Source organism: Hirundo rustica, chromosome 3 (assembly GCF_015227805.2).
Source record: "Hirundo rustica isolate bHirRus1 chromosome 3, bHirRus1.pri.v3, whole genome shotgun sequence".
NCBI lineage: Eukaryota > Metazoa > Chordata > Aves > Passeriformes > Hirundinidae > Hirundo > Hirundo rustica.
In genome coordinates this window covers 20,733,626-20,761,460 of record NC_053452.1, presented here as the reverse complement: position 1 = coordinate 20,761,460, position 27,835 = coordinate 20,733,626, and the positions used below count along the sequence as shown (strand labels likewise).

General features: G+C 41.1%; 1 protein-coding gene across 1 annotated transcript; it reads left to right on the top strand.

The window, feature by feature from the left end:
* The first annotated feature begins 349 nt into the window (after positions 1 to 349).
* RRP15 (ribosomal RNA processing 15 homolog) lies at positions 350 to 27,835 on the top strand. Its single transcript, XM_040060551.2, has 5 exons — positions 350 to 445; positions 3,783 to 4,057; positions 5,886 to 5,983; positions 6,827 to 7,028; positions 22,225 to 27,835. Exons 1-5 carry the CDS (start codon positions 379 to 381, stop codon positions 22,375 to 22,377), a joined length of 795 nt encoding a protein of 264 aa, XP_039916485.1. The 5' UTR covers positions 350 to 378; the 3' UTR covers positions 22,378 to 27,835.

Below are 27,835 nucleotides of genomic sequence, written 5' to 3'. Positions count from 1 at the left end.
CCCATCCGCAGCGGCTCCCCGGGGTGGAAGCGAACAATCCGCCTCAGCTTTGCCGTGCTGGAGCGTTTCCCAGGGAACTTCCCATGCTCCAGGCGGGCGCAGCTTTCCCGTCACGGGGAGCTCACGATCGGAGTCTGCGTGGGGGTGACCCCACCACGGCGAAGGCTCTGCCCAGGGTTGGAGGGGGCAGCAGCCAGGGCCTGGGGAGGCAGAAGGGCCGGGACAGTCCTGTTTGCTTCATTCACGGGCCCATTTCTGCCCGCCCGGAGCCCCCGGCCCGGAAGCGCCTCTGGCCGGCCCGGAACCTCTGGGGCCGGAACGCGGGTTGGCGGCGCGGGGGCCGGGCCGGAGCGCGGCACGGGGCGGACCCTGGGGAAGATGGCGGCGGCCGTGGCGAGCCCACGTGGGCGCGGGTCCGCGGACACCGACACAGATACGGACAGCGGTAACGGGAGCGGGAACGGGGTGGGCCCCTCTCTTCTTCTGAAGCATCTCCGGCCGCCGCTGTGGGCCGTCTCTGACCTTGGAGGCCTTTCCTTTCTGCCCCGCCTGAGCCCGCCCGTGGGTCCGTGGTCCTTCGTCCCCCCCGCTCCGCGCCGAGGGCCGGCGCCGGTCGGCGTGGGGAACGGGAGCTCAGGCCCCGGCCCGGCCACCTGCTGAGGCCGCTTCCCAGCGGCGTGTCCCGCGGGTGGCATTCCCGCGGTGCCGCGGCTGCCCCTGCCCGCCCGGCGCGGGTCCTTTGGGCTTTTCCCACTCAGCCCGGGGAGCACCGCAACAGCTCCTCAGTTCCTTAGGCCCACCAGCATAGCTTTCGCTGCCCTTTCTTGGGAGAGGGGGAACGGCTGTGCAGAGCTGCACGAGTTCCGCGTCTGTGCGAGGCCGGGATCTGCTTCTGTCGAAGGAAACCCCTGGGACGCTGTGGTTCCGGTGATTTACCCTTAGCGCGCAGTTCTCCACTCGTTCTCGCCTCCTTGCGCCTTGTGAGCTTGTACCAGCTAGCTGCGATTACTTCTTAATTCTGTCCTGTAATTTGGTTTCTTTTTTTCATTTTTCTGGGAGGAGTCAGGGCTGTGACCGTCTGGAGCTGCGGCTCGCGTTGGTTCTGCTCGGTTTGAGCGTCAAAATTGAACCCAAAGGGGAGCGCTTGTGGGAGCTTCTCTCCGAGCTCATTGCTGAATGTTTGCTGTGCTGAATATTTTAACTGTGTGCCAACACCTTGATCACTGAACAAGTTTAAAAGAGTTAAGTAGAGGTAGTTGTATGTGTATTTCACAACACACATAGAAGCAATTAAAACTTTTTATATTAAATCTATGCCAGGTATCAGTCTTTTCAATTCAGAGTAGGGCCCCAGGTCCTACTTCTGATTGAGTTAATCAGGTTTAAATTATTTTGAAATAACTCTTCTTTATCTCGTGCTGTTGACTGACACTCAGATGTATTAAAGACTAAATTATGGCTGGTAGTGGAAACCTTGTAAATTTTTCTTTAATTGTTGAAAGCAAAATGTTGTTGGTATTCTCCTATTTTACTGGTAGAAGATGTTATGTAAAGAGGATGATACATGCTTTTGCAAATTTCCTTTTTTATAAGTCTGATCTGTTTTTTATGGCCAACTGCAAAAGATGGTCCTAAGCAGCGTGGGGGATTCAGGTTTGGACTTCTGGTAGTTGTTAGCTTTTGTGCGTGTAAAAAATGTCACAAGCAGGGGTTGATTCCCTTGTTTAAAAATTTGACATTCTTTTACCTGTAGCAACCACAATGTGGTGTTGCACTTAATATTTCACAGACAATAGTTTGAATTACTCTTTTTTTTTTTTTTTTTAATATATATATATATTATTATTTGCAACTCAGGATTTGGAGACATACTGATATAGAAAAGGATTTTAAAAAGGATAAAAAGGATCCCTTTAAGTCATTACTGAATGTGTTGAGAAAATTTGCCAGTTCTAAACTTCTAATTTATAGTAAGGACTGTTGGAAAGCACCTCCATAATTTATTTTGAGTGGAGCATGACATTGGAGCATGACTGTGTTTGCTTTGGTGGTAGTAAAAGTCATACTGGTACAGATAATGACCAAGTTTTCAGTAATTATTGCTCTTACACGTTTGTTTTGTAACCACAGTCTCTTACTTCTTTCCATCAGGATAACTAAATGCTCCCCAAGCCTCTGAACATGCCTGGGCAGTAGAGGTTTTGTTTTAAATTGGTCAACGGCACTGTTTTGCTGCTATGTTGTTTGTTAGGTTTTATCCTGGTTTAAACAGCCACATGGAGAAGGCAGAATAATGAATTAGTGTTGCAACAGAGTGTATGTTTATGTTTGCTTAGTAATTAAATAGACAGTTGATTAATGGGGAATATCATTAATAGCTGCCTGCATGGTTTTATGGTGAACAGATCTAGCGAAGCACTCCTGGCTTCATTCTCTTAATGGTTTGGTTGATAAAGGTACTTCATAGGATATAGGAGTGCTTACAAAGTAAAGCACTTGGCTCAGTACTACTGTGATTTAAAATTTAAATTTTCTTTTTTCGGGAGTTGGAGAGTGGTAGATGAATGGAAGTGAGTCAGGTGGGGAATCTGTCCCTTGCTGATGGGACTGGGTGGGTTCAGAAACCAGCCTCCTTCTGTTTCAGCACTTGATTTTGCAGCCTTGAAAGTTGTATATAAGATAATCAATTTAAAATTTAACGTGGCACAAATGTTAGTGGAATAGTAGTTAATGGTGGCAAGACCTTGCATATGCTCTGCTCTTGAGTACGCGGTGAAGTAAAATAACCAAGCATATTTTAGCACACCCTAAATCTGCAGCCCGTTTCATTATAGTCAATCACCTGCACTGTTAAAGATTCCTGCTTTTGCAGTTTGACCCACTGAACAGAGTGGTGAGAACTAATTCTTCACGTATTTGCTGTCCCATCAATTTGGCTGTTTTCAGCCGCCCGAATGATGCTTAATTCCAAACTTTGGTATTGTAACTTCAGTTCCTTCTTTTGTTTTGAAGGGCTCATAGGGGTGAGGAAACTTGACTTTGGGGGTGTTTTATCCGTGTAACTTGAGCAGTTACTTATCCCAGAAGGCTCAGTGCCTCTGGTTTCTTCTGAGCTGCCTGATGACTGTCTTGATGCAGTATTTCACAGAGCAGCCTCCCCTTCACTATGCTTAGATCGTTGTGTTTTTGCTGGCGGTGTTCTCTCTGAGCAGGTTTTGCTGTCTCATGAGAAATGTCCCCCTGCTTCAGGTTCATTCCTGTGGCTGTTTGCACTCAAACACCAGATGTCACTGTTGCAATTTCTCTGAGCGTGTGCACACGTATTTGTGTGGATAGGCATCTGTAAGTTACACTTTTTAAACTGGAAAATAGACAGGTTCCCCCCCCCCCACAATTACCAGCCCTAAATATAAAAATATTCAGTAATCTAATAATAAATATCCAAGGCTGCCCTTTTGTCTGTCCTCTTTCAATCACTTTAAATCATCACTGGGGTGGGCAAGCACTTACACTGCATTGTTTCTAATAAATTCAGTATAACGATGTGTGCCTGCTTGAGGAATGAATTGTAAGAGCACATGTACATCAATACCTCGCTCTGAACTTGGATAACATTTACATGTGAAGCTGATGGCACTAGTGAATGATTCTTACTAGAAACAATTCCTGACACCTTTTTTGCTTCTTTTCTCTCTCTCTCTTTTTTTTTTTTTTTTTTGCTTGTTTGTTTTGTTTTGATTTGTTTTCTTTTGTTTTCTTTTGTTTTTTTGTTCTATCCCTAGGTTCTGAGTTAAGCTCAGAACTTCCAGAAGACAGCTACTCTTCGGGAGGTGAAGCCCTGGATGGTGATGATGAAGATGAAGCAGCAGCCCCTGGCAACGTGGCTGAAGAGGCAACAAGCTCCAAAGATGGCCCAAGTTCAGGATGGGCAGATGCCATGGCAAAAGTGCTCAACAAAAAGATTCCCCAGAATAAGTCCACCATCTTGGCCAAGAATAAAACCCTGGAGAAGGAGAGAGAGAAAAAAAAACAAGAGAGGCAAGAAAAGAAGATGAGGGTGAGAAAAAGATGCAGTATTCCATGTGCAGTGACTGTCAAATGGGCTACATGCAAGATAGTCTCAGAGCACTGTCCCAAATCTCTGCTGATGCTGTGTCAGTTTTTGAGTCTCTCCTTCACAGTCATCTTGAGTAGCTTAACTTTTTTTTTACTTTGTAGTCATGCTGTTTAAGGATTTTTCCCTTACTGCTGCTTCTGGGTCATCAGGCAGGCTGAACTTTGGCAGCAGGAGTGTTTCAGTCTGTCAGCTTAAGGTGTTTTCTTTTTTGAGGGGGTGAAAGCAGCTACTTTAAGCTTGATTTTTCTAATTGGCATCGTTAATTTGGGGTGAAATTCACTTTGATGGCATTACAAATTGAAATATCTCTCTACCACAGAAAGTGAGAGGGAGAAAGAGAAGAAAACTTCTTCCATTTAAATTGTGCTGTGAGTTCCAAAGTCAAGGCCTCCAGGTTGAGATTGCAGTAATCCTTGATGTGGTTGTACATTGTTGCTTGCTCCCCTCAATCATTTTCCTGATTGGAGTTTTCTATTACCATGTCAGTTCCCTAAATTGCTTCTGCTTCTGGAACTGGTGTGAAGAAAGCAAAACTGTGTTGGCAAGTAAATCACTTGTTTGTGCCTTCAGTGGAACTTTTAATTCCAGGCTCTGATTGATTTGCCTTCAGGCTAGAAATACATTAATAGTTCTAATGTCTCATCCCACCAGTTGTGTTTCACTGGGCTAACCAGGTTATTCACCTGACAGTTTGGGACTTGCTGCAGTTGGGCCATGGCTTGCCTTTTAAATACAGAAAGCTTCAGTACAGCATCTGCACAGTAATGGTTGTCCTAAATACCTGCTCTCATCCAGGTGATACGTGAGAATACTGCACAACAGAGATGGGCCACGGGTCCCCAGAGTGACTTGTTTACTTTAGAAAAACTTGAAAGCAATTTGCCTTTCATTGATTTCTTGCTGATGAAAGGTAGGATAGGGCAGTTCTTTTGATCAAAGGCCAAACCATGGTCATAAACTCAGAAATTCATAGTAGTCTGCCTGGAATTATAAAGATAAGGACTCTGAAATTCCATTAGAGACTTCTTGCATAAAACAGATTTAATGGAACATCACCTGGCCTAGGACACTGTTAAATTGTTCAGAGGGGAAGAAAAAATGTCACTACCTTACTCCTAAAGCAGAAGTAATGAAATACAGTGGTCTCCTATTGCAGCAGAAACAAAGCTGGTGGTATTATCTGGGAATGGAAAAGTGGATCAATTTGGCTTTGAGACAGAGAGCCTCCAAAAAAATAGACTAAAACCAATATTGTACACATGGACTCTGGTGCTCTTCCTGTTTCAGAGTTCTAAACCAGGAAGTTTGCAGTTGCACTGTTTGCTGAGTGTCACTTTGGTCGCAAAGCTATATCGGGATCAATTCTGAGGGGGGAAGTCAGATTCCCAAGGCTCAAAGTGTGACATGCCTCTCTTGATGGACCCAGGATTTTATTTTTTAGAAAGTTTTCTGTGATCAGCTTGTGAACTCTGGGGTTTGAAGGCTGTCTTTGAATAATTTCCTTGCTCTTGGCAGCCAGTATGAAAGCATCTTTCTCCTAGGCTTTTGTTACGGGAAGCAGAGGACTCTCTGAGATGTGAGTGTGGCCCCTGTTGTGTCAATGCAAGAGACTTGCTCAGACCTGTTGTCCAGCCCTATATTGGAGCTCCTTTTACTTTCAACCAAACTGAACTTTGCAGATTCTTTTTTCCTCCTCTACATACTCTATCAGATCATGCTGCATTCTCAAATGTCCGTGTTGTTTCACATAGCAATATTTATAATGCAGCTCGAGAAAAAGCGGGAGTGGGAAATGATGTGCCGAGTGAAGCCAGATGTTGTCAAAGACCGAGAGAAGGAAAGAAATCTTCAGAGAATTGCCACAAGGTAAAAGTTTTTTCTGAGTGTTTTCCTTAAATATATGTATATCAAAAAGAGGAGGGAAGGGCCTGTGCAGGTAATCTGTTTCCAATCAGATTGAACTCTTAAGAAGTGACTAGCAGGAGCCGAGAGATTTATAGGCAGGTCTGCATTGTACAGTATCAAGTTCAACAAAAGATTTCAGAAGCTTTACGAAAGAGTAAAAATTTAGATGGGAATCTAATGTTTGCTTAACAGAAGTGCTTTGTTGGATCCCCTTATTTTGTTAATTTAATGCCTTAAAAATGCAGAACAGTTGTTTCTACCGTTCTGGTTTTTTGCTTCTCCGCAGAGGATTCACCAGACCCACAGCTGTGAAGTTCAGCTGCCTGTTCACATTGTGGTAGTTTGGTGTCACAGAACTAGTTGAACATTTTGATGTGCTGCCTGTATGCGTCTCCTTGCTCATTCCTCTACTCTATCCCTCAGCTTCAGCTGCTGCTAAGAAATTTGCCTGAGTAATTTAATAACTGATTTTAGGATAAATAATGTATTTCCAAGGATGAAACATGCTCAAGGATGAAACCGATCTCAGTGCCAGATTACCAGGCTTACTTCAGAGTCTGAATAGTAATTTGTACATTTGTTTGTTACTGGATCCTAGCAATGAGTATGATGGAGGAGTAAAAATTGGAAGACTTTTGTGTTGCAGTAAATGTTACTTCTTAACTAAATTGAGGTTCCAGGTAACAATTTTGGGGAGCTAGGAGCCATCCAGCCTCTGCACTAATTAGCTTTAGTAGGGAGTTCATTTCTGTAAAAGGAGCTTGAGTTAAAAAATTTGCTTTGTTGTCTTTTTCCCTGTCCCAGAGGTGTTGTGCAATTATTCAATGCCGTCAGGATGCACCAGAAGAAAATGGAAGAGGAGGTGAAGAAAGCCGGGAGCTCTGAGAGGAAGCGCGCGAAACTGATGTCTTCTGTTTCAAAGAGAGATTTCATCGATGTTTTAAGAAACATGGACGGTGCTAAAGGAGGCAAGAATCCTGCTGGAAAGGCCACAAAAAGTAAACAGGTAAGCTTCATCTGTGAGAAAAAAATGCTTGCCAAGGTACCTTCTCAATGTAATGACTCTCTGTTAGTGTGTCTGCTCTTTGTAAACCTGTGACCCAAATGTCTGGGATGTGTTGACACTTCTGGAAGGGAACAAGTAGCTCTTAGCCTGTTTTCCCTGTCTTTTGGCCATCAAAGTACAAAACACTAGAAGCTCTTCTGATAAGACATCAAGCCTTTTATGCAAATAACTTGGTTTAGCTATGTGTTTAAAAAAAGATTATGAAGCACTGGATTTTATCTTGGATTTTGCACTAGGCATGGAACAAACTGCTAGATTATGGTGGGTTGTGACATTTGGAATTTGGCTATAAGTACTTGACTCGTTGAAATTGTTAAAGGCCTGGAGGCTGTTCGTCTTACATGGTGTATTAGACTGTACTACTTGAGTGTCCCCACGGTTTGGTCACGTCAAACCCGCTTCCTTTGAGTGATTAGGGTGTCTGAAACTGAAGGATTTGCCATACAAAATGAATACCACAACAGAAAGGAACAGAGACATACTAAACCTTATATGTAGGTTCTTCTTTCCCTGATTCTCTCTCTGCCTTGGGCTGGTGTGGATTCCTTGCTCTTGTGATGTTTTGGAAAGAAATGCATTCCACTTTTTCCAAATGTTTTTGAGACACAGTGTAGTTGGAGTCATCCAACTCTTCATCAGTTCTTTCAGCTCACCAAGTAGCTCAGGGTTGAAAACAAGTTGGTCAGACACACTCTTTCTCGTATTTCAGAAGCTGCACGTTTTTGAAGTTGTATTTGTGTTCAGGTTTGAACTCTCTGCTTGGTGGTGGGTGGAATACTGCAGTTGGCCCAGACACACTGCAGTTAACTAAGTGCTTTTCCATGCCAGGAAGAAATACTTTAATCAGTTGGGAGACAACGGTTTGTCATATGTTTTTTGTTTGTGTGCACTTGGGGAACATGCTGAAACACTGCCTGGCATGGAGTGCTCATACAAGTTTCATGCAAGTGCAGTATTAAAAGTATTTTTTAAATTCTTTGGATAATGAGAACAATTTAGCTCGGTGCTGACACTTTATTTCTCCTTAAATAATTCCAGCTTGCTTGTTTGGGTGGGGGGACATGAGCGTGTGTGTGGTTCTCTTTTTTTGGTTGGCTTGTTTGTTTTTCCTCCCTTGGAATAGCAGAGTATTGGAACAATGGCAGTGCCAACTACTGTTGTAGTCAGCATTGAATCAATAGCTGAGCAAGAACTAGGACCTTTTTTTTGTGACACATTGTAACAGGGCAATTTTTAAATTACTAGGTCAGAAAACACAGATTGCAAATGTTTCTATACTTAAACAAACAAACAAAAAAGTTTTATTTTGGCTGCATCAGTAACAGTATATTTCCATTCAAGACCTCTGAAGATGCTTTAGATGCTGGCCGGTTACTGTTGTGCTTGACTGTTAATGTAGGTGCTGCTTTCACGTTGATTGTGCACAAAAGCTGGTGGGGATTGGGGTTTTTGGTTGGGTTTTTTAATTGCATGTCTGCCCAGACAGACCAACCCCCTTCCTCTCTCCCTTGTTGCCTTTGCTTCAGTGACTCTCCATTCAGTTTAATACTGAACCAAACTCTTCAATAACTCCTTTCCAAGCTGTTCCTAATCTGCCTTATTTTCTCTTGAGAACATATCTTACTCATTTAGCAAGCTCCCCTCCTGGTAGTTGTTGAGGCTTGAGGATGAGGCCAAAATCTGCTGTTCATTCTCCTTCTCAGAATTACACAAATATTTAGCCACTGAACAGTTCTGCTGGCCTCCACTGTCGTATCTTTGCTTCTTGGTCTCTGAGGGTGTTTCAGAGGGTAGGGAGCCTGCATAAGGGTTTTCAGTAGTAAATTCCTTGCAGCAGGATCTCAGCAGATTGTTTGTGCCATCTGAAAGTTTTTGTTTGTTTGTTTTATGGGTTTGTTTTTAGCAGTCGAGAGTATGGAGTGTATCCATTTAAAAAAAAGGAGAGGGGGAGATACATTTATCTCAGCAAAAACAATGGAAGAGATGCCAATCCCAAAATCCAGGCACTCTGCCATCAATTAAAAGGCAGTCCAGAACAATAAAAACACTACCCCACCCACATAAAACAAGCAGTCAGCAGGAAAAATAGCAGAAAAAAGTTTTACCAGTGAAAGCAAACCTTTTTTGAGTCAAGCCTTGTACTGTGACATGAGACTTGACTGTATTTTGAGAATGGGCAAAAGCATTTTCTTGCTCTGCAGGAGTTTTTGAATGCAAAATTTGCTTTGTATTTTTGAAAGTGTGGCAATTTCTTTCAAGTGTCAGGGGTTGTTGAAGAAACCCCTTATAAAGCTCTGTTGATTGACTATTAAGCCAAGTATATTTATGTGTGAAAAAAAAGAAATTAAATGCTCTGGATTTCAAAGTAGCATGACCACTTTTTAAAAATTTTGTTCTCTGTTTCCATCAGCTCCCTGCGTTCCTGGGAAGGACAGGTAACCTGTGTCCCACTAGAACATTGTTCACAGTCTTGTTTACTTTTAGCCATCGGCCTAAATGTTACTTGGCATATACCTACCAACATAACTATGAAGGAAAGACTGTAAGGCTGTGCACGTTTCCCTGTGCCCTTCTTGTGAAACTGTAGCCCTTCTTGGAGTTCTGTGTGCCCAGCTGGGAGTAATTACTTTTCTGAGCTGGAGCCAAAAGCTTTGCCTTTCATATCATTTGCTGTTTATCAAGGTATTTCTTAATCCTTGCTGAGCCAGCTGACTTGTGTAATATTTTTTCCTGTTTTTTTTCCAAGTTACTGTGCATGATGCTTGCCTCTGGGTAAGATCATCTAATTTCTCTCCCCTCACCACCTTGTCTGAAGCTTTGCAATGTGGGAGAAAAATGTAGTGATTAAAAAAAAAAAAAATTAAAATCCCACTCATTTGTGTTCAGATGGGCTTTTTTTTTAAGTTTTGGGGTGGGTTTATCTAGGAATCTTTTACTGTTAGGTGTGAGAGCTTTCAATTTTGTTCAACACAATCCTTACACACCAGCTTTTCATTTCAGGATGTGTTGGTCATATCTTCCTGTAAGACACTACAAGAAACATTATTAAACTTTAGGTTTAGAAAGGGTTACGTATCAGAAACACTGTTTTTTCAGGCCTGGAGGACGAAGTAATTTTTATGTCTACAGAATGAATACAAAGATTGGTAGTGGCAGTAAAGGATTCCTTGCAGGAACCTTTTGTTTTCTTTAGGTCCTTAATAAATTTCAGGGTGCTCTTAGGAAGTACCTTTGCTTCCAGGGTTGAGTGAAGTTTCTGTTCCCTTAAGAGCTGCACAGATATGTTGGCTAATGTAGTGAACTACATGAGATCTTGAAATCTTAATTGTAAGAAAAGAAAGAAATTCAGAGGAAATTTAGAGTTACTCTCATCGCTTACTGTGTGTCAGTAACAATTTCATCTTGACTTTTCTCTTGTCATTGGTGCTGCTCCCTGTAAAGTATTTTGCTTTGTGATAAAACATTTTTTAGTGACACATAAACAACTGGCTTGAAAGTTACAAATATTCTTTATGACAAGCATAACCTGCACTCATGAACCTTTCATTTTTAATTAGGACTTTGTAGCATGATTTTGCTTTAACTTGTAGGCTTTCTTACACCAGATCTGTTGCAGAGCATTTCAGTGGTGAAAGTAAAGAGCAGGATTTCCTGGTCTGCTTCAGCAACCATGACCCAAATTCTGCAAGGTAATCTTTCTGTAAGCTGGGCTGAGTGCATGACCCAGAGGTACAGTTTACTTCCTGTGTTGTGATGACATCTGGAAGAAGTTGGTGGGTTAGTCTCAAAATAGTACCTATTCGAAAATAATTTATTGATGGGAAGGAAGATGAGTGAAGAAGAATACAAGTGCTATTTCATAGTAGCTATTGCTCATATGGGACTTAAAGTGCTTTTCCAGAAAAGTTCCTTCTACCTCAAGCATATTTTATAAATGCTTCAAGTACCTGGTAAGTAATTTGTAAGGACAGTGATTAGAGTCAGGCTTACTATAGATTTTTCTTCTGTTTGTAAGACTTTATTTTAAGCAGTAGTTTGAAGATTGTTCCAGGGCAGGAGGAATACTACGCTTCCAACGTTGACCGCTGTTCTTGCTGAGGTACAAGCAGTGGCATGGGGGCTTTCATCTTTTAAGCTAAATGGGGGTATTGATTGTGCTTTCCAGCTTAAAAGTCACATCAGTTTGAAAACTGAGGGCAACTGTCATCTTTTCCTTGCAGCTTCTTGACTGCTGGCCATCAGCATGGTCCGTTTTTTTCCGCTGCTTCCACGGTGTAGAAATGGGGAGGGTGAAAAAAAAGCTGTTTTCATTCATATACCTCTTTGGAGTGACAGTCATCTGAACAGTTGCTTCAGCCTGTGTTAGGAAATTGTTTCTGAAGTGCGCATGAAGGCAGGGATGACTTCTGGAAATGTGGTAAGGTGTATCAACACCTCTTTTAATCTTATCAGGAAACTTCCTTAGGTGATAATGGCATTGCGGAGTAGCAGAAGTTTATTACTACAGCTGTTGTGTGCTGGTTTTACAGACCTAATTGGAGGAGTAACCAGGCATGCATGTATTCCAGCAGATTTGAGGGGGCAGCCAAGTATTAATTTAGTTCAGCTGTAGCCAGAGTAGATGTATTCTCCCAGTTTTAATAAATGTCTTCCCATCACATGCACAAAAACTTTTAAATTGGATTCCTTTGGATCCTGCATTTGTATCTGTTCTGTATCTGTATTTTTCCCCACTGTGTGTACATTCTCTTGAAGGTCACCCCATATATGTTTGGAGTTGATGCTTTTAATGAAGTTTTTTGGTTTTGTACCAGAAAGTTGCTGACAACTAATTGTATGCTGTATTCTTAGGGATATCCTTAGGGATAAATGCAGTGCAGCCTGCCACCAGTTTGCTGTATCCTACATTCATTATGTTCTTTAAGGTAAAGGGTTGTTGTGCAGTATTAGAGGTTGTTCGATGGTGGCATTTTTACTTTAAATCTGTTTAGAAGTTGTATTAACTCACAGAGTTTGGGCCATCAACAGGATTGGGTTTTTAAGATGTGCAGGCTCAATTCCGTGATTGTTGTCATAGCAGGTAATGCACATCTGTGTTAACATGGGAATGTAGGACTTTGTCAGTGTTTAATGTCAATATAAATTTGTCAGGGTTTGAATATTTAAATTTGATTGATTAGATGTCAAGAACTTAACACTGTAAGTTCAACTCCACATAAGACAATTAGGAGTCATGTGAAGGGCAGTATTTTACTAGGTTTACCCTTTTTCCTGTGGTTTTATGCTCAGATATTCCTTTCTGTCCTCTTTTTCAGATATTTGATCAGAAATCAGTCAGAAATCAGGAAGGGAAAAGGCTGTGATTTTGCACTTTGTTCCCACCTACCTTTTTTTTTTTTTAAAGTTCTCTTCCTGTTCTATGTTCCTGACAGGTTCTTTCCCCCCTGCACCTGAGGGCCAAGCAAGTATCCTGTGCCTGATGCAGGAGCAGCCCTGGCAGCTGTTGGCACAGAAAGGCCAGTTCCCTGTGTGTCATCACAAGTCACTCACAGTTCAGCTGAATGCTGCCTGCTAAGATGCAGATAGTGTGTGATCAGTGAGGGCAGGTGTCTTAAGAGATTTTGGATGCTAAATGCCTGTTGCATCTGCTGAGGTGATGACCTGAGGTCTGGGGAGGGTGACCTTCCAGATATTTAGAACTTGTCCAGATCCAGGCAAATGTTCATGGAGATAGCAAAAGATAACACTGCCAGCTCCAAAACATATCCTTAACTGATTTTTAAGTTTAAAAATAATGAATGATGCAAAGTTTTAATGGGTTCCTGTAGAAAATGTCTCTTTCTTCCTTAGAGCTGAAGACAAAATATTTTAAGATTGTCTTTCCTTGAAACGGAATGAAGTGGTTATATTTGAAACATTGCAAAATCCTTCAGCATGAAGCAGTTGAAGTTTGGCAAAATTTTAAGTGAATATAAACAGGGACTTGTGATTGAAATGTCAGGCAATGCTGAGACAGCTCCGTCTGTCATATTTGAGAGTAACTTGCCTTGCTATTTGTTTATTAGTGCACAGGATACTATGCTGGTGTTCTGTTTTCCCAGAAGATGTTGCAAGGCTTTTTTTCAGTAAAACTGTCTAAATCAACCACATTTGAAAAACTTGTGGCATACATCTTCTTTTGATCTTCCTGTGAGTATACAAAGCACAAAGAATCAAATCCTATTAGACTTTTATCTGGTGAATCAAGTTGGAAGCCTTATAAAAGCAGCTCTCCACTTTTGGCTTTGTTCATAACTCTTATAGGCAGGGCAGTGTACTTAGAGAAAAAAAATATCTAAACATTTCATGAAGTTTTATAGAAAAATGTTCTCTGGAAGTAAGAAGGTTTGGGTGGAGCTTGCCTATCTGAACAAGTTTGTTTCCCCCATCTGAGCATTTGCTATTGGAAATTATCAAGAAAAGTAATTCCTTTACTTTGAAGTTTTATTAAGATATAAAATGTTGTGATTTCCAGAGTGTGTGTGTTATAAATGATCTTTGTGGGTACCTACCCATCTGTTTATCTTGGTAGATAGACTTCAGGAGTGGTGGATCAAACTGCTTCCAGCTTGCAATGGTTAAGAGGGTTGCTGAGTTCAGTAAATTTTTTTTCAGTACTGTGGGAAATCCCAGCCAGTTTTTAATGAGTGTTTCTGAAATTTACTGAAAGATTAGAAAATGTGCTTTTTAAAACCTGGTAGTATTACAAATTGTACTAAAACTGCCTCTTGGAAAGGTCTGACCTCTTTTTGGTTTGCTGCTGAACTTTGGACAGTGCTCTGCAGGTGGTCTGTGTCATTTCTTCTCCACCTGCAGCTGTTGGGAAAGCCCAATCAGAAACACAAAAAGAGATGGAAAGGTCAGAAGTGCAGAGGAAGGGTAGCCAGATGTTAAAGATAAGTGATTGGGATCGTGGGCAGTTTACATCTTCCTTCATCAGGTTTAAACTGCTTTGAGAAAGCAGCCTGGGAGTATTGAGAGGTATGGTCTCTTCCTTAAAGAGCTTTCCACTCGCACATGGCAGCATGAGGGGAAATGACAGGAATATAAAATCAGAGAAATTTGGATTTGGAGATGTCACAAAAACCATTTAGGTAAAAGCAAGGGCAATGACTGTAGGGAGGTAAAATCAGACAAGCTGCTTAGCAGACATGAAAATGTCATTATTTCATATTTAGTAATAAAATTACACAAAGGTTAGTTTAGTTCCTTGTAGGCTCTGTTTTAGGGTTTTTTTCCCTCACCCTCCTACCTCAAAGTTTTTTATCCTTATACTTCTTCTGAGACTCAAATTCGAAATCCTGGGACAAGAAGAGGAGGCTTTTTACTCTCCCTACTTCTTTCTCATCAGCTGTTCTGTGAGATGATTTCTTAAGTGCTAGAAGGGATGGGCATGGTCATTACTGCAGCCTTTATTGTTTGAGACAGCCTTTTGGGACTCACTCCATTATGACTCTTGCTGAATCATAATGAAAAACAGTGGATGATTTTAGCATCGTTTGTTGGAAATAATTTGAGTGATTTTCATATTCAAAAATTTGCAAGCTGCTAATTTATTGTAAAAAAACCAAACAAACAAACCAAAAAACAATCAGAAATACTCCATACAGCTTCAGGTCTGCATGTTTCTTTACTGGGCCAACAGGCAAGCTTTTATAACAGTTTGCAGAAAATTTTAGGTGCCCAGCTGAGATAGTGCAAAAGTGTCTTGCGTAAATGGGTGACATCTGAGAAAAATCTGTTGTGACTAGAAAACGTTTGTCTAAAGTAGACTGTTGAGAGATATGAGGATGTGACTTCTGAGGGATAGCACAGTGGAGGCCTTAATCTTGACTGCATGCTTTTTTACTAGGCACTCTTGCTATATCTGTGTATTTACCAGGTACAGCTTGGTGGTTCAGGAACTGTGCAGCTTGTAACAACCATGTTTTGGATCTGAGGTGATGTTTAGGTTCATCTTTGAACTCTGTCAAGTCCTCATTACCTCATTAGGAAATGAAGGACCAGCTGATGGAGAGTATTTTTATTACTTTTGAGAAGTTGTGTGGCATTTATTTCAGGGTTGAAATGCTGCACATCTAGAGAAGTTTATTCCTTCATTTTGGGTCCCATCCAAACAAAAGAATTCTCAGTTCATTATCATCCTTTTAGTAATAACGATGGAAAGGGGTAGGGAGTTGTCCATGTAAGATTGTTCTTAGTAATTAACCAGTATGACTTTAATATAAAATGAGCAATATTTTGCCTCAGACCTGAAGCTCATGACTAGCTAGCAAAAGTTGTTTTTTCTCATGGACAGCACTGTCTTTTCCAAGTCAGAACTATGACTCAGCTAGTTTGGTTGCCATAACTGGCCGTACAGATTCTTGTCTGATAAGCAGTGAAAGTGTAACACGTTGCTTTAAGTACAAAGGTCTTGATCATGTGTTGTTTTCAACCACAGGACTCAGGGAGTCTTTATATCATAAAGTATTAATTGATGCTGATGCTGTGCAGTGCCAAGTACATGAAGCATGAAAGCTGTGTGGAGATTTACAGGTGAATAAAGGGTAAATCTCTGTTATTTTTAACAGGTAAATACAGGCATAGGAATGGCCAGACTGGGAGGCAGGAATTTCACTGTCAGTAGTATGACTGCTGATAAGCAGGCATTCAGATGTGAAGGCATACACATATAGATGAGGGTGATGAGGAGTTTTGTTCTTACAAGAAGACAAAAACGAGCAGGACTGAAAATGAGTAGCAGTGGCATATGGAAAGAGTCTATAAACTTTTCTGCTCTGATGTGTTGCATGACAGTCTCATACAGGGAATGTAGGAATCTATTCCTATCTCTCCAGATACCTTTTCTGGAATAACTTGCAATCTACTCTGAACTAATCTTTACTTGGTACCTACTTAGAAACGCTTATTCGTGGACCTTTTCTTTCATCTTTATGTCAGGGGGGTGTTTTGGCCTGGCAGTTGGAAAACCAGTGCCATTGCTTCATATTTGCAACATTGTCATTTTGCCTTGTATTTTAATGGACGAGTTACAGAGTGCATTCCACGGGGGGACCTGCCAGTATGGGTGAAGGAAACAGTTTGTGCCTGTGTTGTAACTTAACCATAGGATTGTTTCTTTGGGCGAGTCTTGTTTTAAGGTGAGTTTTTATTGTCTGCGAGCAGCTCCTGGTGTAGCATGCCCGTGCTATACATCATGCTCATTAAAACATGGGAAGGGAGTCTTGATGCCAGTATGGCCAAACGTGTCTTGCAGCAACATGTGGTGGAATTCCTTGTGCAGCACAGGGGTTTCTGAGATGGCTGCTGTCGATGGCTGGAGTACAGCGCAGGCTGAGGAGTTCCAGAGAGTCCTGTGTGCAGAAGGGCCCTGTGTTAAGCTTGAATTCTTAAAATATTTTTGCTTTTCCTGACAGAAATAATAATTCACGGGGTTTCTGGTGAACCAAGCCCGAGGAAATCTGTTCTTTCATAAGCTTTTTTCTAAGATTCTTCTTTGCAACTGAGCATTTAATAACGATGCTTGTGAATTTTCTTTTTTGCTTAGACCCAGATTAATAATGCTTGTTTTTAGAAATTCTGTAATTGAGTTCTGACCCTTCTAAAATTGGGCCATGTTTAAGCCTCTGGTGCCAACCCAAAGCATTCCTTCTTGTTCACACATCCCCAGTTGTAGTAAACCCTAGAGGAGGATGTGAGGATGGGGAGATTCCTCATGCAGGTCATTAAGATCTGGGTGGTCTTCTGGCTGTGCTCAAAAGGAAAATCACTATTTGTTGTGCTTGTAGTAATAATTCCAGTGTGTTACTTTCAGAGAAGTTTGAGCAGGAACAGCAGGTCTCAAAACACACTGTAAAAATTTTTCATTCTTAGATTTATTTACTAGAATTGCCAGAGTAGGTTCTGGTGTGTATGAGAGAGTTTGTGATCTGAGTAAATCCCCTGTGCTACTGTTGATACCCAGTGTGGTGTCACTTCAATTAAACCAGGGCAGTTTAGTTCAGCTGCTCTAATTTCTCATTCAGAGAGAGAATGCAAATGGGTATTGAATAACTCTCACCCTAAGGAACAAATGATTGTGCAGAATTATACTGCAGCAGGATGGATTTCTGTTGTACGGCTCACACATTCTGCAAGCTTGAAAATGCTTCCCAGAGTGAGTTGCTGTGAGAATTCAGTTCAGAAGTTCAAGATAATAGAAGTTCAGGTTGTATTCTCAGTTTGCAGATTTGTGGGGGTTTAGCTGTTTGGGATCAAGCTTACATAGGAACCTTTCTTAGAGTCAAGATCTGCTGCAATTGAAATCAGATAAAGTTGTAGGAACCACTTGTGATCCAACCCAAGTATCATTTTCCTGTTAAAAATCATTACAGTTTGTTTTCTGCTTATACTTCTGCTTTAGATACTTTGGCTGCAGTTTTTTTCATTTCTTCTCTGCCTGAAGGAAATTTATTTTCATAGCCTGTGAGCTCACATATTGCTGAAAATGAACTCAGGAGAAATGATTATGCTGGTGTTTTGCTTTTAAGTCCTTCCCCCCTCTTCTGCCAAGTCGGGGTGTTGTTATTATTGTTGTTGTTATTTTAAATTGAGATTTAACATACCTCAGTGTATGCCTGTGCTGTTTGTTTGGGGTTCCTTGAGCTCAGTTTACACTGACTTGCTGGGGAATGAGGACCAGAATAGCAGCAGTCATTGAGAGCAAGATGCAGGCTGACAGGGAAGGTAATTGCAGATGTGTGTGAGAATGTGTTCTGGCAGTTACGCTTTTTGACTTCTTCATCATGACAAAAGCTTCGCTGTGTCTCAAGGTCTTAAATGTTTGTATTGAGCAACACAGAGAAACCTGGGGAGACAGTTCAGATTAATTAGACACGTTAGAATTGTTTTCTCAGTGCTTAAAGTTGTGGCTTGAGAGATATTTATGTTAGAAATTCCTTCCCTGACAGGTACAAATAAACATTTATTGTCAGTGATGGTAAAGAGAGATGCCCCTACAAGCTCTGGCATTTCATCTTATACACAGAGCAAAGGCATGGGGGTCCAGTGTGCTGACTGTAATCCCTAGGTCTGAAAAATGTTCCTTTGTTAAAACCCTGGAGTTTCTGTCTTCTGGACACAGCTCTTGGGGAATCTCCAGAATGCTGTAGGTGTGTTTGCTGCTTTGCAGATGCAGAAGCCTGGAGCGTGCTCAAGTGACAGAAGCCGGTGGACAGTGGAGTGAAATGCTGTCTTTTGTCTGATTTCAAGGCATATCTTTTAATGCCATTACTTACCAATAAGCACTGTGGACTTTGGTCTGCTTGAGTGTAAGGTTCTGAAAAGCTCTGGCAGGTGTCCTGCTTCAGAAGAGGCAGAGAGGAGTGATCCACACCTCGGTGTCAGTGCTGTCTGCCACAGCTCCAGTGTTGGGTTTGGCAGGTCTCAGTTGAAGATACTATCTTGCCATTTACCAAGAGCAAATTTTGCAGCTCCAGTTTTTTGTGGTGGTAAAGAAATGAACAAAACCAGGGAGATTTCTAACTTGGTCATATTGCTGCTGCTGCTACCACGGGGCTTTCATAGACCAATTCCTTTAAAAACATCCAGGAGGCAGTTCCAGCCTGCATCCCATAAGAGTCAGCTGCTTGTTCTAAGTGACAGAACTAAGCTTTGTTGGAGCTTAGTTTGGAGCTTTGTTTGGTGGTTGTATTAGGACTTGGCCAAGAATTTCAGTTCATCTTGTCCTCGTGTGGATTTAGGAGAGTATGTCTTCAAAACCGAATCACAGGAAGTATGTCCCCGCTACAGAGCCCTGCTTGTGTCAGACTTTAGCTAATGCTGAGATAGCCTAGCAAGTAGGTAAGGTTTTTGTTGGTTTTTTGTTTGTTTGTTTTTTGTTTGGTTTTTTTTAATCTGTATGAACTCTTTTCAACTGGACTATGAGTCCATCAGAGCAAGTATCAGCACTAAAGTAACCACAGTGCGTACTTTAGTCTGCCTTACTTCAGCTCATGATAACAAGTTCATCGCCAGCAATTAGTAAAACACCAGTGACTCTTGAGGTATTTTACTAATTGCTCCCTCTCAGACCTTTTGAAATAGGTTGCCACACCCTTCTGGCAAAGAAAACCCAATTCCAATGTATAAAAGAGAAGAGGGAAAAAAGCAAGACGAGAATTTTTCACTCCTTGCCTTTCTGAAGGATTCATATTATGTAGCATTACACTCTGTTTATAGCCTGCTTTGTTTTCATTTGGGGATGTTCAAAGGGGACTTCAGTGTTGTAGTGAGATGTGCATGAACAGCTGACTGGGAGTTCAAAGGCATTTGTGTAGATTGAAAGCTGGTTTATTTTCCACGTGCCAAGAATCAGTTTTGTTTTATTTAGATGAAACTAGATTATGGCATTGAAAACCCAACTGTATTAACATTCTTACATAAAGCAAGTTGGGAAGTGATGTTACAGTTCAACTAATTGTTAATTATACAAATACTCTTGCTGCATATTTTCTTAAGATTTTGGGAATGTTTTGCGATGCAGTAGATTTGGAGAGTTTTTATTCCGAGGGGAAAATAGAATAGTAAATGAGTTAGGAATGAAGATACTAAACAAGGCGTCTTCTTCAGTTGGAAGCATGCTTAAAATTGATTAAATATTTGCTTTCAAGCATTAAATCTTCATCTTTGAGGCATGAACATGCTACCTCTGTCTTTCTCCTTTGGGCTTGTTGTAAAAACTATTCAGGCCTTTGTGGTGCCTTACATAATGGGTAATGCTATGGAGGATCAGCATCCCTCTTTTGTTAAAGTCCTGCTTTTGTCCTGTTCACTTGACATAGCCAGAAAGAAGGGCTAATGGCTGCTGAATAGTAGCTTGTGATGAATTTGAGGATTTAGCTTTTCAAACCCCGAGCCTGCAACTGTCATTGCTGATAATAATCTACTCCTGTGCTTTTTAAAAACCAAAACAAAATAAGGTAAAAAAAAAAAAAAAAAAAAAAAAAAAACCAAAACAACACCACCTGTTCTGCACATCTGGGAAAAAACGGAATTCTGTTGGGTTTATTATTGAAAACAAAAAATGTAGATTGTTTTGTAAAAAAATATGGGATGTTTCCATTTAAGTATTTCAAATTCAGCTCTCTTAAATTTCACTGTTCAAATACTGACATATCAAAGATCTGGGACTGAAAAAAAATAACTTGGTGATTTTTGTGATTTTTTTTTTTTAACTGTTCTCTACTCTGCAAAGGCAAACATGTACAACTTCAATACAGTTAAAAAGGAGGAAAACAATAGTTACCATCTCCTTGCGTCCCAGAACAGACTACCGGTGTTTGCACTATCGTAATAGTACAGATGATTCCCATGTGGAAATTGCAAGGTCTGCCTAGAGACCTGCCTTATCTGTAGCTCTTTAATTCCAGGTAATCGATTTCCCCTTCTGAGATGATTTTAGGTTTACCAGCTGTAGCACTTGAAGCAAATTGCTGCAAGAGTGGAAAGTGGTTAGGAGGCACTACCCTTGGGAAAAGGGGAATTGTTGGATGGGAGTAGCCATTAATGAGAGCATCTGTGAAGGCACAAAAGCCAACCTTAAGCCCAAATCCAGTGAAAACATCTTGAGGAACAGCTGTAGAGTTCTAGTTTTTTGAGCCGGGCCCTGGGAAATTCCTTTTGGGAAGGAAAGTGTTAAGACTTGTTATCCTGTTCTTGTGAGGGCAGCGTTTCATAAAGAACTGCAGAAGTCACACGTAGCATTTCTGCTTTGATTGCCTATTAAAAGCACATACCTTGTTTGGCAGACGTTTTGCACTCAGATCACTTCTGATGGTGTGATAGGATGTGTTTTATTTACTCTGATGGACCCACATTCTTCATTTCTCTTTTCTCCTGCTGTCAAATTCTACATGCTGCTCTCTCCCAAAGGTTGATTCCTACAGGCTTCAGCTTAAATAAGCAGTGGTATCACATTCCTAGATGCATGAGAGAGAAGAGGCATGGACAGATGTCTATGGTGATCATACATTTACTGCAGGTTTTGCATCCAGCAGGCAATTCTTGTCCGCAGAGGACGCTGAAGTCCCTTCTTAGGAGCCGGGGAGCAGGGAAAGCCTGCCTGGGATGCCAGTGTTAACTTTATTTTCAAAGACCCTGCAGAACTAAATGAAGCATTTTCAGTGGCCCCGGTTCCACTTTGGTGGAACAGGTAGGTTTTTGCTTGCCTGCTGGACCCTGAGCCGAGTTGTTCCTCAGAAATGTTTTGCTGCTAAGGCATGAACGCTGAAATAAATCCTTCCTCAGCGCGTTGAGCAGCTTGCGGCGATTTCTCCGGTAAGGACGCAAGCGTTGCTCCCAGCTGTTGTTGGGAAGCGTTGCCACAGGATGGGGCTCTTGCACTGCCCAAACGGGATCTGTCACCTCCGGGGAGCCGCCACCAAGCGCTGCTTTCAGAGCCAGCCTGAAACCACTCCCGGCCCTTTTCTTTATTATTCGCCAGTCCATGTAGTGGGCCTCGAGTTTATCCACTTCCAAGAGGTAGGAAATTTGGAGTAAGGTGTTGTTGGCTTGCTAAGAGTGGATCAACTTTGTTTCTTATAGAGGCAGCTTTGTACCATATGACAAGCTCAGGTAGTGAGGTAATAATTCACATAAAGGGGATTTGGTTCACGTATCACCGAATATGTTAAATATTAAATTTGGGGGGGTTAAGCCTTTATTAAATCCATATTTGTGTTTTAGAAATGTGCCAAGAAGTGTTCTAATGAAGCAGCATCTGGGGGTTAATAAATGATATCATGAATCCGTTCTGATTGCCAAGAAAGATTTTAATAAAGGAAGCCATGCCCAGGGTTGACTGTTTCATCCATAAGGAATAATTGTTTTGTTTCCATATTTCTTTTACTGGTTGGTTAGAACAAGTTTGCATTTTAGCGTCAAGTAATTTTTGGTTGTTCTGTGTGTTTCTGTACCGTTTGCACAACAGCTGGCCCTCGGTCTGCTGATTGTAGGAGGTGTTACTTTGATTGCATGGAGGCCTTGCAACTCTTACTGCCTTTCACATTTATCTCATGTTCCTCTGTTCTTACTTCTCATCCCCTCAAACATGCAGGGTGAAGTGAAATCTGAAGAGGGGCCAGAATGGAATATACTGCGTGATGACTTCATGATGGGAGCTTCGATGAAGGACTGGGACAAGGAAAGCGATGGAGAGGGCAACAGTGAAGAAGGAGGTGGTCTGAAACAAGAAGATGACAGTGACTGAATGAAACAGAAAACAATTCAAGATCGTGTTTTATCTTCTTAAGTTTGTTTGGATAAAAAGTCAGCATTCTATGAATGTACAACACTTGGAGGATACCTCTTTTAAAAGAAAAAAAAAAAAAAGACTTACACAACCTTGGAGTATTTTCTCCTCCATGTCAAACTTTTATTTAATATAGCTCCGTTTGCTATACTGAAATCCTGAAATATTTTCCAAAACAAGTATAATTTTCAACATATTTCCAAAACATTTTGTACAGTCAAAATAGTGGCACTTGCCCAATGAAAGACAGATTTTGCCAAGGTCATTAAAAGTTTATACATTAGTCATGGCAATTGATGTATTAGTGTGCCTGCATTTCCAAATCACTGCTGCACTTTGAAAAGTTGTTGCAATTTGCAATAGAAATGACTTACAATAAACACAGAAATGCCGTCACCTTGTAAAGTTATCGGACTCCTATAGAGTCTTTACTACTTTGGCCAGAAAAGGTTCTGTAGATAATAAAGGAAAGTAACCATTAATGTGATAGTTCTGGTCTTGGAGCATTAATTTGATTGGGGACAACTCTGGAAACAGAATCGTTAGGAGAGAGACTTGACCCTACTTTAGTGTTTATATGTGTATGTATATATGGTTTTTCCATTGCAAGTCTGAGTTTGTATAAGCTGAGAGTGTGGTAGGAGAGGAAAGGACAGTCATTGCCATTGGTTTCATTGGGGAGGGAGAGCTTTACTAGCAGTCCCACAGAGGACTGTGTTCAGTGTTGCTTCACTTGCAGTTGTGGTGTTCTGGCCTTTTTCAGTGAGGAGCCGGAGCTCCGAGATTCATCCTGTGGGTTTAGTCGGGTCTGGTGCCAAGTCAGATCTAATTCCTCAGGTCTGCAAAGGGTCAGACCAGAGCCCTTCCTCTTAGGTGTGGGCCATAAGAGTAACAAATTTGGAAGCCATCTCTCAGGATAATACAATTGCCTTTGTTTAAGCTACAGCAGTTTCTCCTCAGTAGTTGTTGGTTGCAGAGGTGCAGAAGCTAACACACGTAATAAGAATATATTTTATATAAGCCTATGCATACAGAAGGAATTGTGTGGTGGTAAGGGTGTTCTAAATGAGAGGCTGGGGTTGAATTCTGCTGCCTTTGCTGTTCCAGACTGACTGTCTGATGCTGTGTCATTTGTTTAACTTTGCTATCACATTTCCCCATTTGCTATGTGAAGAAAAAGCCTTGGGGCCTATTAATTGATAGTTAAAATACATGGTACTGTTCTGTCCCTTTCTGCAGATGCCTTACAGACAAACCTTTCTTTGTACCTCCTTTTAGGCAAGATATGATTAGGAGCAACTTTAAAATTTTCAGTCTTCAGCATTGAAGTGTGCAGTAGGATTTAGATTTTCCTAACAAAGGCATTGTTTGGACTTTGTGTGTTCTGCAGGATAAAAAATACGGGTACAAAATGGCAGAGAAACCCATCCCAACAACTGGCAATCATTGTCTTATCCCTAGCCTATTCATCTGGTATATATTGTAGCGTAATTCTTCCAGGAGAGCTCAAAGCTAACAGGAGAAATGTTTAGATTTTCAAGCTGTTTTGAGTGTTAAACATATTAGAAATCTGAGGAGACATTAGTTTGTGGCCTGATATTTATTATCACAAATGAAGGCATACACCCAAAATACCAAGTGGCAAAACCACAGAAGTTTGACATATGGTTATCCCGGCTTCTGAAGGCTCAACATCTGTACAGCTGTGCAGTGGGAGTCACCATCTCATTAGTGCAGTGTGAAAATGTGCTGCAATGGGGTTTGAGTCCATGAAGCAGCATGACATTCTAACCTGACACTGCTTTCTCTCTACAGAGTTCAGCTGTTTTCTGTGGAAAAATTACATCAGCACCCTTAAATCTACAATTGTTCTCTAGTTTCATATCAGCAGTTTTCTTTCCATAATCAAACTTCTGGAAAATAATCTAAGTTTTCCTTAGGAACTGCGACATCCTGAGGTAATTATTAAAAATTTCAGAATACTGTCCAAATACTTTTGGAATACTTGGGTGTTTATTTGTGCTTTTTTGGAGTAATGTTTTGATTAAAGCACTAAAGTGTCTCTAGTGTGTTTAAGAAAAATGTAGAATCTATCATTATTGCTTAAGGTATTTTGAGCTCTCATTTAATTTAGAGTGCATAGCCTATATATGGAGAGCATTTCTTGCCCTTTAAGAATTTTTATGTATATTGAGTAGTTATTTAAATTTTATACTGTATCTTGTCTTTGCCTTGTCTTTTTTTTTTTTTTTTTTGTGCCATATGCCTAAGAATTGCTAAAATTGCTAACTAGATATTTTGATTTTAGTCTGCTTTATTTCACAAGTTTTGTTTTTGTTGACTAGCAGTTCAAAAGATCTTGTTTGGCCCAGGCACCTTCCAGTCTCTTCTCTGGGCTGCCCTACCCCCTTTTTCAGTAATGTTCTTCCTCTTCAGCAGCTACCAAGAACAACCTTCAGCAGCTTTTCCCAGCAGTCAGAGTGCTCGCTCTGTTTTTCCTGCTCCCATGAATATCTCTGCTCAAGCAAAGCTGTGCTGCTGCCCTTCATTCCAGAGAGCATGAATCATCTCAACTTTGTATATTTCTGTACCTATCTATATAAAGCCAATAAGGATGGGGTGGTTCCAGTTTTGTTAGGCTTCAAGCCAATTCCAGAGTATGTAAAGTTTAATATTCTATGGATTGCACGCAAAGCAAGGGTTTTGTTTAATAAGAGAAGGCACAGGGTCAGCTCTTCCCCATGTCTCTCGTCCTCTGGTCTAATTTCTCCTCGCATTAATTGTGCTAACTTTTTTCCAGCAAGGAAGGCATGAGTTGGCCTATGGAAAAAAATAACTGTCTTGTCCCTGCTTTTCTTCAGCCTCCTGTTAGGGAAACACTTCGGGAGTGGTGATGGAATATCCTTGTTGTGCCTGATGCCACTGTACCACAGCATCTTCTCTGCTGAAAGCTGGAGGGAAGAGCTCCCACTTCTGCAGCTGTGAGGCAGATTCTCCTGGGTTCACAAGCTGAGCAGAACAAAAGAGCTGGAAGCTGCTTCCTGGTGAAGATAGGGCTTTTTTTGTCTGATGTGTTTTGAAGAGAGAAATTAATTGTTTGGAGGCCATAAAAGTTTTTTGACTATCTGATGCTTCCAGAAGAAGGTGGTCTGTAGAGCTGCATCTGTTCAGAGCTGGCTCAGTAGCGGTCTCTGGGGAGGAAGGCAGAAGTCATCTGGCACAAAACACTCCGCACAACTGAAAATGACAAACTTCTCATTCTTATGAAATGAGTCCTGGCACAGTTAATATACACACAGAGCAGTCATCAGTGTTGTTCACTTCCAATCCCTGCAAATTGCTCAATGATTTCTTCAAGACTTGCTGAGGTAAGGAGTGAGAGGGCCAGGAGAAGGCTTGAGGTAGTGGAGACTCAGGATCATGTTACACAGATTGGGTCCTTGTGCTAAATAAGATGTTAAACTCGGGAGTCTAAGACCTCAGACACTGGAGACTGAACAAGTTCTTGATTAACAGATGGTGGAAGACTGTACATTTCATTTACTGCTATTCTAAAGCAGTGGCTTCTAACCTCTTGCAGCATGTAAACCTCCAGTGTTTCACCTGTGTAAGTGATCTAGCAGACGAGGGCTTTTTTCTTTATAATTCTTCTTCAGACTTTTAGCAATGGCTGATACTTCTTAGATAAGCAGTGTTTTCAAATGCATCTTTTCAATTGCTTTTCTGTCTTAAGGGACATGTTAAAAATGAAACTCCAGTCAAACTGAATACCTTCAACATGAAAGATCCTTGTGTTTGTGTAATGCTCCATCCCTTGAAACGACTTATTTTTGTTTAAATCCATATGTTTAACCTGTTGGATACAAAATTGTTAAATGCACCAGGGCACTTTGATCGAGCTTTTGGGTGTGAACTCATGAGCACAAGGAGTTTACAAGAGGCACTTGGGAAGGTTATTTTAGGAATACTCATAAAAAGCATTATTTCTTCACAGTGACACAGTTGGTTCAGTAGCCCATTCTCTCATGCCAGTGCATGAACTTTTGGAGCATCATTTTACAACATTTTCTTAGTGTTTCTTCACTGTTTTCAGTAAATGTGGTGGTGTTAATTGCAAACTGCTAACCAGGGTCAGACTTGCATTGAGATTTTCATCCCATTAGGATTTCTTACATAGTATTCTCAGAAGTAGCTGAATAATTAATAGAACGTGTTCACTTACAGGATAAACTAGTTACACTTCTTATCAGAAACTTTGTGCCGTAATTAAGAAATGGTTAAATATAAAGCCTGCTGATGTTATGTTAGTAGTCCTTTAAGTCATGTGTCGTAGGCATGTGTGATCATAAGTAGAAGGTAACGGGGTTGTTTGCCATAGTTCTAAAATCTGATGTACTTTAAGATTCCACTAGCCATTTATGAGCCCTTTATAAAGTGTATTATGAATATAATCGTGATGATTGTGACTTAAGGCCTGTGGCTATTCAGTCACTGTCTTGCTTTGAACTTTGCTTTTCTATCCTGATAAAGGAGGACATTCTCCATTGTTCAGAACAGAAAAGCTTAAAAGTGTTGCTTGATTCAAGCAACAAGATAGTGAAAAGCTTTCCTGATTATGTGCACTTTGCATTGACTTCCAAGTTGAGTACAGTTTATCTCAAGAGGATTTTCTTTGGTTTTAAGTGACCCATAAACTGCAAGTTTTGTGGGCAGTGAAGCAGCTGAACGAAAACTCTCAGCGGAGAGCTGAGTCCCCGAGCTGTTGGTAATTGAGCCTTTGATGTACTCGCCCATAGCACCTTCACTGTCACACCTCGCAGGGCTGCTTGGAGGCAATGGGCAGTCAAACACATCTCGTCAGTCTTTCCACCATGGGGTACTCTGCATCCTCACTTATAACCCCAGCGAGCTTCAAAAGAGGTTCACACTGCACAGTAGTGCAATATTGCTGCAATAGTGCACCTCTGTACAAAAGGTAACAACGGTGTGGTTTCGTATATGGTGGCTTTTTAGAGGAGTGAAGTGTTTGACAGTACCTGCTGAGATGTGGTACATCCTTATGAAAGAAATGCTCATTAAGAAAAGACTTCATAAAATTCTGAAGTGTCTCTTCATGATTAACAGAAAAAGACTGAAGATTTTTCAGAACCTTCAGAAAAGACCCTCAATTTAAGGATGCATTACTCAGCCAAAGCAAGTTATTAGACCCAAGTATAAATATACTTCCACCGTGAACACTGGTCAAATTGGGAGGATGATATATTGATCTTCTTTCTTGTGGATTGTGTTAGAAAGGGACTGGTCAGGCCTTGCAAGATGCTGAACATCTTTCTGATGCAGCACCACAACCAGCAGGTCAGACCAGGACTGCCAGTGCCACTGCTGTTCTCTCCATGTGCTATGTTTTGCCTTTTTT